Source organism: Diceros bicornis, chromosome 5 (assembly GCF_020826845.1).
Source record: "Diceros bicornis minor isolate mBicDic1 chromosome 5, mDicBic1.mat.cur, whole genome shotgun sequence".
Lineage (NCBI taxonomy): Eukaryota > Metazoa > Chordata > Mammalia > Perissodactyla > Rhinocerotidae > Diceros > Diceros bicornis.
Genome location: NC_080744.1, coordinates 65,267,292 through 65,275,648, shown reverse-complemented (window position 1 = coordinate 65,275,648; position 8,357 = coordinate 65,267,292). Strand labels below are relative to the sequence as shown.

The window sequence follows — 8,357 nt, the reverse complement described above, 5'->3', positions numbered from 1 at the left end:
TAAAGAACATTTCTAGCATCCCAGAAGACTCCTTTGGGCCTCTTGCCAATCACCCCACCACCCACCCCAGACGTAACCACTATTCCAACTTCTATCACCTTTGGTTAGTCTTGCCTGTTCTTGAACTTTGTATAAGCAGAACTTGTGTCTGGCTTCTTTTGTTCAACTTTTATCTTTGTGAAATTTATCCATGTTGTCCCATGTATTGGTAGTTCATCCTTTTTTTACTGCTGTTTTCCATTATATGATATACCACAATTTATTAATCCATTCTACTGTCAATGTACAGTTTGGGGCTATTATGAATAAAGCTGCTATGAATAGTCTTATGATATCTTTTGGTGGGCATTTCTGCTAGGTACACATACCTACAAGGGAAATTGCTAGGTCACAAGGGAGGCAAATATTTAGCTTCAGGAGTTTGTTTTCCAAAGTGGTTGTATTCATTTTACTTCCATCTTCATTAGTTTTTGAACATATCACAAAGGAGCTTCTCCATGGGAGTATTCCCTATGGTCTTGCGGAAAAAGAGGAGCTCAACGCGTTCAGAAGTGATAAACCTCAAAGACGGGAGGAGCAGGAGCAATTTCCCAAACCTGAACAGGAGAGAGGACTCCATCAGTTTTATTATCAGCTTCGGAGCCCGAGCCCTGGGGGCAGTGCCCTCCCAGAAAAGGCAGAGGGGGAAGCAGAGGAGACATGCGAGGTAGCCAGAGCAAGTAAGGAGGAATTTTGAGGAAAGGCCCCATTCACTGGGGTTGCTATCACCTACCCCTGACTCATTGTGGCCCCCTCCAATTTGTTTAGTTGAGGAGCGTGATGAAACTAGTGAATAAATATTATGTGTAAAGATTATAAAGTGAGAAGTTATTTATATTAATATATATGAATTTTATTAATCATATATGATTATTATGATAATTATATGATTAACACTATACATATTTGAATAAGAATATAAATTCCCCTCTGTAAGCCACTTATGATTAGAGAGTAGCCATTAGTGAAAATGTTCTGAAGTTGAAGCATAGCTTTTGTGGCGGAGATACTCATCCAGAATAAAAGTAAATATAGTTTTTTTTTTGTTTTTTTTTTTTTTGTGAGGATATCAGCCCTGAGCTAACATCCGCCAATCCTCCTCTTTTTTTGCTGAGGAAGACGGCCCTGGGCTAACATCTGTGCCTATCTTCCTCCACTTTATATGGGACGCCGCCACAGCATGGCTTACCAAGCAGTGCGTCGGTGCGCACCCGGGATCCGAACCAGCGAACCCCGGGCCGCCGCAGCGGAGCGCGCGCACTTAACCGCTTGCGCCACCGGGCCAGCCTGTAAATATAGTTTTAAATAAAAACCATTTGCCAAGGCTGGGGTCCCCAGTGCAGAGAAGGTGGGTGGTGAAGCCCCAAGAGAGACAGATGCGGGGGATCAGACCTTCCTTGGGTAGGAGGCCTGACAGCTGGGGTCAATGCCCAGAGTCATGGAGGCCACTCCAAAGTGGGGCAGCTCCATGCTCAACTTCCACCATGGAGGTCTATGGGACGCCTTCCGCCACCTCCTAGCTATCTGCTGAACTCGGTCTGCCAACCCAAGGGCTTTCTTTCTCTTGTGAGTGCCAAGTGAGTGGCACTGAGCATCGTACACCCTCCCCTGTTTCTTCCCCTCTTCTGTTTTTGTGATCTAAGCAGTGTCAGGAAGAAGTAACTATAAAGTCAGGTAGAAAAATTGTTTTTCAAACTGCAGGAGTTGATCCACTAGTGAGTCTGAAATTAAATTTATTGGATCACAACCAGCCTTTCTTTAAAAAACTAAAAAAGAAATAGAGTAAATTATACAAAATAAGGGCAAGTATTATTTGGTGGGACTTTGTTTCAATGTCTGTATGTGCATTGGGTTGTGATGGAAATTGTATTTCTTCTAGCTATTGCAGTTTTTAAAAACCGAAATACACTGACTCAGAGAACCCCAAATCACTCTCTCGACACTCAGTTCTGCCTGTAGTTGGTATTGAACTGCTATAGAAATGATGTAGGAATTCTTAATCAGAATTTTGAAATTTGACACAAAACCAATATGCCCGAACATCTCTGTGAGCTCATGCCACCAGAAACTTGGCCTAGGAGGGCTACTGGTGTCTGGTGTCTGTGATGACCATTCTTAGGGTGCTATGTCAAGGCTTAGGAACAGTTGTTCTCCCTAAGCTCATAAGGAGCAGAAATCTTTCTGTGCAACATGGTATATTCCCTGTATACTTTGACTCTTCTTAAAGGGAAATTACCTCTTATTGTGTTCATTTATCAGCTTAGAGGTGATTCAAGGATGCCCATGTTAGCTTACTTCTTCAGAGAGAACTGCTGGGAGCCCCAAGAAAATGCAGATAATATAGTCTAAAATAGCCAACAGATAACTGGAGGCCAAGTGGCCCAAACTTGCCGAGGCTCCATTGTATCTGCTGGTGCTGGGCCAAGCTGGGCAGTCCCAGAGCACTGGCTCCTGCCCCTACCCTCCCCCCAGCCACACTCTCGGCCTGCAGGTACTGTCCCCCAAACTCAGCCTGGGGCGGGCTATTGTCCATGCACGTGGCTTATGCAAGTGCATCCCTGTGAGATGTCCCTCTGCACCTCCAACGGACCTTGTTATGTTCCCTCAAAACTATCTTTTCCTCCTGACTTCCCTTTTTATTTCTTGACTACCTCTTCTCCCAAATAGCTTCTCTTCCCTTGTTCCTTACAACCACCCAAGTGCCAAATATGATCCATTTCAACTCCTGGAGGCTTTCACATCTTGCATCTCCCTTCCACTCCCTATAGCCACTCCCAAAGAGCAGAACTCCATGGACTCCCCTGGATGATGGTGGTACCTGCTTCCCTCCCTGGTTGTATACTCTGTACTCACTACCACGCCAATTTGCGTAAAGTCCAGCTCTGTGTACAACATCCACCTGCTCAAAAACCTGCAGTAGCTCTCCTCTTCCTTCCAAATCAGATATGGCCTTTGTCTGGCATTCAAAGTCCTGAACAGGCTGGTCCCACAGTGCCATTCTGTCTTAATCTCCCACCTTCCCACTGGCAGCAATCTGTTGCATCTTCCAAACTGGGCTCCTGTCCTAAGAACACATGCATGTTTGCTTCTCTCTCTCTCTCTCCCTCCCTTTGTAAATGAAGATTTCTCTTCTTTTAGACGCTATCCTTCCTTCCAGGTCCAGCCCTGCCTCCACAAATTCCCTCTCAGTTCTGCTTTTCACCCCCCACTCCCAATGGGTCTCTGTCTCCTTCAGCTATATGCAACCTTCAATATCTGACTCGGGTGGTTCTCATCTTCTGTGTGGTCACTGCTGGGCATCCCTGGAAGGCATCAAGTTTGTCTTATGCACATTTTGGTCCCCACTCCTGCAGCCTGGCACTTTGCCTGGCACACAGTACATGTTGGGTATGTGCCAGTCGAACTGAGACCTTTGTGCCGTCTAATCAGTGCGGGCCTGAGATGGTGTCAGAGAGGTGGGCAGGGCTGTGAAGAGGTGAAGGGATAGATGGGCAGGTAGACACGTGCTCAGGTTACCTCACAGGCTGGCTAGGGTGGTGGGCCTTGCTATGCTGGCTCAGCATCACTTGGGACTGGTCTTGCAAGGCCTCCACATGCTCAGGATCCTTTAGACCCCGCGTTTCTGGAGAAAACAGAAGCAGCAGTGAGCTCCTCTCCCAGCCTTCCCTGCCCCCCTCACTGTCAGCCAGGGCCCTCAGGAGGGGTGAACCCAGCCCTGTACCTGTCTCCTTCTGCCCCCTAGGGAAAAAGGAGATATGCATATCTGGTTCTACGTGGGGAGGGAAAGTGAGAGGCAGAAGGAAGTCCCTGGAATTCCCATTCTTCGTCCCCAACCACTTTTCTCTAAGGCTTAGGCAAAGACTCAGCTACCTGGTTTGAAGAGGACCAGGGCCTTCATGCAGGCAAACTCTGTGGGGTCCACTGCCAATGCCCGGAACCGTGAGATGGTTTCCTGCAGGATGCGAGTTTCCGCACTGGCCAGTGCCAGCCGGCCCTGGGAGTTGCTGGCAGCAGAGGCCTCCTGTGGGGCCAGCAGTGGGCAGCTATTCAGAGGCAGAGACCACTGTATGGCTCCAAGAAGGAAGAGTTCACTCCATGCCTCTTCCAGCAAGATCACCTGTGCTCAGAGAGGGGGTGAGTGTGATGGCTGATATACAGCTCCTCTGGCTCAGCCTGGAAGATCTGCCACCTTCTCAGGTGCCCTAAGAAAGGAAGAGCTGATCCTGGATGCCCAGAACATTCTCCTGACCTCTGCCGGACATCAGCCGGGGGCCCAGAGATCTCGAATTTGGCATCATCTGACCCAGCTGCCCAGGCTCCAAGACACTCTATGGGTTCCATCCAGAGCCGCTACTGGAACATTTAGGAAAGCCTAGAGCCCTGGGAAGTTGGGCAGCCTCAGGGATGCTCCCCCATGGGTATCCTAAGTTGAGTGTACTCAGCAGACTTGGCCTGACTTCTGAGCTGCTCCATCCAAACTGCTGGCTAAGGGCTCAGACCCTCAGTCAGCCTCTTTTCCTGGGTTTATCTTGACAGGTCTGCTTGCCCATGAGAAGCCCAGAGGGGTGTCCTAGAGGTGAAGAGGTTGGACTGAAACTCAAGCCCTGACCTCAGAGGCCTTTGTGCTCCAAGGGAGCCCAGAGTCATCCACTTGTGCTGTTCAGGGTGTGCAGACCACCCCGTCACATAGGGAGCATCTGTAGGACCTGAGGGTTTGTCTAGGAGGAAACAAGACCCAGTGAGCCATAGGCACTGCCTTCAAATCCCAGTCCCTATGTGCCCCTGGCCATCATTGTCCCCTGGGTACGCACCCCAACCATCCTCTCTGCCCAGAGATGGGAGCACCCTCAACAGTCACGTCCCTGAGACATGTACCCCTGACCATCACTGACTCAGGGCCATGTGCATCCCCAACCACCACCATCCCCAAGCGGCGTGCTCCTCTAATTGTCACCTGCACGGGGCTGTATGTGTCCCCAACCCGGCTGACTCACGTGGGGCGCCTGACAGGTGTACCTGATCCCTGAAGGGCAGGTTGGAGAACACGGGCAGGTTCTTGGCCCACTTGACAGCCATGAAGAGCAGGCGAGCGGAAGTCTCATGGATGTTGTCCAGGCCACAGGGGGAGGAGGAGGAGTATGGGGACGAGGGGAACTCGGGGTCATTGCTGGTGACATCGATATTCTCATCAGCTGTTGGAGGAGAAGGTTGTGACATCAGCCCCTGCTCTGAAGCAGGGGGTGCTCAGGGGCTCAGGTATGGGGGTAAAGGCTGGGTGCCACAGCCCCACTGTACCCTGGAAACTCAGCTGTCCTTCCACTTACCATCCTCTGGCTCCAGCTTAGCACAGGTTTCGGCCGTTATAAGGCTGGCCATGAAGTGGTGATGCCCCGGAGGTGTAAGGGCCCCAGGTCCCAGGGCTCTGGCTGCAGAAACAGGCGTGGGGCCCCGCGGGCTGGGCCCTGCCGGGGCCGGGGGAGCCACCAAGGGCTCCAGCCGGGGCCCTGTGTCTGACTCCATGCTGTCCAGGCGGACCTGGGCCATGCTTCGTGGCTGGCGCTCATTCTGCACCGCTGGGGAGGCAGGAAGGGTTAGGACACCCCACCAGTCATGCACCCCCATCTCTTCTGTCACGGCTCTCTGGGTTGGCTCCCCGACTCACCGTCCTGGTTCATGCCTGCCTGCAAGCACTTCTTCAGCCGGCAGGCCTGGCACTGGTTCCGGTGGGCCTTGTCCACTGGGCACATCCCTGCCCCCACCTGGCATCTGCAGGAGGAGGGGAGCCCCAGGTGTCAGTGTCCTGCCCAGGCCCTGGACCCGGGGTTTTGAACATGTTTGCTCTGGCCCCTTCTCCCCTGAACAACCTCCACCCCTCCCAGGGACCGCAGGGGCAGGAGGCCGGCAGGCTCTTCCAGGCGGCGGTCTCACCCTTCCTCACCTGTAGATGAGCCGCCGCCTCACGCTCCTCTTGAAGAAGCCGCTGCAGCCATTGCAGGCGTAGATGCCATAGTGCTTCCCACTGCTGCTGTCTCCACACACGCGGCATTGGAGTGAGGGTCCCACGCCTGAGGGGTAGGGGCTGAGTCAGGGCTGGGCCAGGACAGGGCCACACACCCCCTCCCACTCCTCAGGGACCCCCCTCCACTCCTCGTTCCCTTTCCCCGTTCTCAAGTTCCTGCCCAAGCACATTTAATCACACCCGTGTCTCTCCCATCTGGAAAAGTGTCTCCCTTATGCACCTCCCCACACCCCACCCAGGTTCTGCCCTCTCGCCTCCCTCTATGGTCAATTTTCAACAAGACTAGACTCTCTACCTTCACTTCCCCACCTCCCATTTCCGTTGTGCGGGTGGCTTCAGGCTCCATCATCCTACAAAAGCATTCTTGACAACGCCACTAGGGACCTCTGCTGCCAAACCCAAGGGTGCTTCTCTCTTCTTTCCTTCCCCATCAGCTCAGCTGTCCTATCTGACCCCCATGTTTCTAGGATTCTGGGTTTGCCAGCAGGTTCCCTCACACTTGCCCCTAGCCCTTGGGGCTGTGTCTGAGTTGCTCTGGATCTTTTCATGGTCCCTGCAAACCTCTGGCCCACAGTCTATTCCCCAAGGGCCCAGACCTTACCTCTAGGAAAGGCATACCTGTCGGCTCCTCCCCCAGGCCCCATCTGCCTGGAGACTCCTTCCTAGAGGCGGCCACAGCCACTGGCACAGCTGTAGCCATGTTGGAACTCATGGGTGCTGTCGGCCTAGTCCTGGCTGGTCCCAGGGCAGCTTCTGCCTTCCTGTCTGAGGGTGGCCTCCGGATCGCTGAGCTGGGCCCAGCCTCTGCCTCCCTCTCTCTATGTCTCTCTGTGCCCCTGTCTCTCTTCTATTTCTGCTTCTCCCTCTCCCTGGCCCTTTCAGTCTCCCTCTGTCTATGTCTCTCTCCTCTATCTCTCCTCTCTGTCCTCCTGCCTCTGGTCCCCTCTGTCTGAACTCAGGAGCTGCCCCAACTTCCCCTTACAGCAGCGGCTCTGGCTCGAGGAGATTTCTCCCAGGGCAGCACTGGACGCAGCTTATGATCCTCTTAATCTTTACTGTCTCCACAGGGGATCAACTAGCCACACCTGCAGCATTACCAAGGTGCCCCCCAGGAGCCGGTCAGTCCTGCCCCCACACCAGCCCCTGGCTGCTCAGTGAATGTCCCCAGGTCCCTTCTGCCCTCTGCCTTCAAGCAGTTTGCCACTCAATGCCAAGTCTTGAAGGGAGGTATAGACTCCACTTCCCTTGGACTTTAATCTTTCAAGCTGCTGGGCATGCGTCTGGGGACAAATGTGTGTGGCTGAGGTGTGTGTGCATCTGTGAGTGACTCTGCGCATGTGATGCTCACTGTGGGTCCTGGGTAGATAGGTCCAGCTCTCCACCCTGGTAGTTCTTACCCAATCCCTTGATAAGGGACTGCTTAGGGCCCAGAATTTGAGGGTCCTGGCCCCCCTGGAAGGCTAGCGTTCCCCAGATGCCTGGCACAGAGGCAGCTCCCATCACATGTGGGAATGGGTACAATGCAGGGTCTGAGGCTGGCCTGGAGGTGGTGAGGCCTGGGGCCCAATGTGGAGGGTCTCCTTCAGGCCTGTGAGGTGGCAAAAGAGGAGCTGGCAGGTGTTTTTCTCACCCACCTGGGGAGCTGGGCCTGCAGGACAGGAGGGCGTGAGCACACAGGCCTGGAGCATGCCTATGGGATCTCAGGCAGCATCCCCTCCTTTCCATGACTTGGCCTCACAGTCCTAGGCAGGATGGTCCCTCAGCTGTCCCCAGACCCAGTCTTCCCAGCTCGAGTCCAGTGATGGAACGGGAGGAGGCAGAAGGAGGAGTCTGTGCCTCCTTGGACCAAGCCCTAGGCCCCAGAAGGAAGGTAGGGAGAGCTGAGACAAACCCAAGTTCAAATCCCTGCTCCCTCACAGGCCAGCCATGAGTCCCTGAGCAAGTGATTTAACCTGTCTGAGCTTCCGTTTCCTTGTCTGTAAAAAGGGAGGACGAAAGTACCTGTCTTGTAGTGTAGTCGGGAAACTCAGTAAGATAATTCTCAAAGTGTATCAGTGACTGGTACTTCGAGCATAATAAATGAAGGACTGTTATTATTATTACTTCCCAGGGTTACTGAGAAGATCACAGAGCAATCTTCAGTAAATAGCCTTTCCTTTCTCTTCTTCTCTGCCCCCCCAACCACTCCCCCCCATGCCGGGGATGGAGCAGAGAGCCCCATGTTGGTCTGGAGGGGACCACTTATCCTCAGCAGACCTGGGCTCACCTCTGGGGGTAGCCTGGGAGCAGGGGTTGGCTC

At 53.1% G+C, this 8,357-nt stretch overlaps 1 protein-coding gene across 1 annotated transcript; it reads right to left on the bottom strand.

Moving 5' to 3' along the window:
• Nucleotides 1–463: 463 nt before the first annotated feature.
• On the bottom strand, nt 464–6,801 carry NR2E3 (nuclear receptor subfamily 2 group E member 3). Its single transcript, XM_058540468.1, has 8 exons — nt 6,677–6,801; nt 5,978–6,104; nt 5,702–5,805; nt 5,364–5,612; nt 5,056–5,231; nt 3,910–4,156; nt 3,556–3,661; nt 464–596 (listed from the first exon to the last, which is right to left on the bottom strand). The coding sequence occupies exons 1-8, from the start codon at nt 6,768–6,770 to the stop codon at nt 464–466; spliced, it is 1,236 nt and encodes a 411-aa protein (XP_058396451.1). The 5' UTR covers nt 6,771–6,801.
• Nucleotides 6,802–8,357: the final 1,556 nt, after the last annotated feature.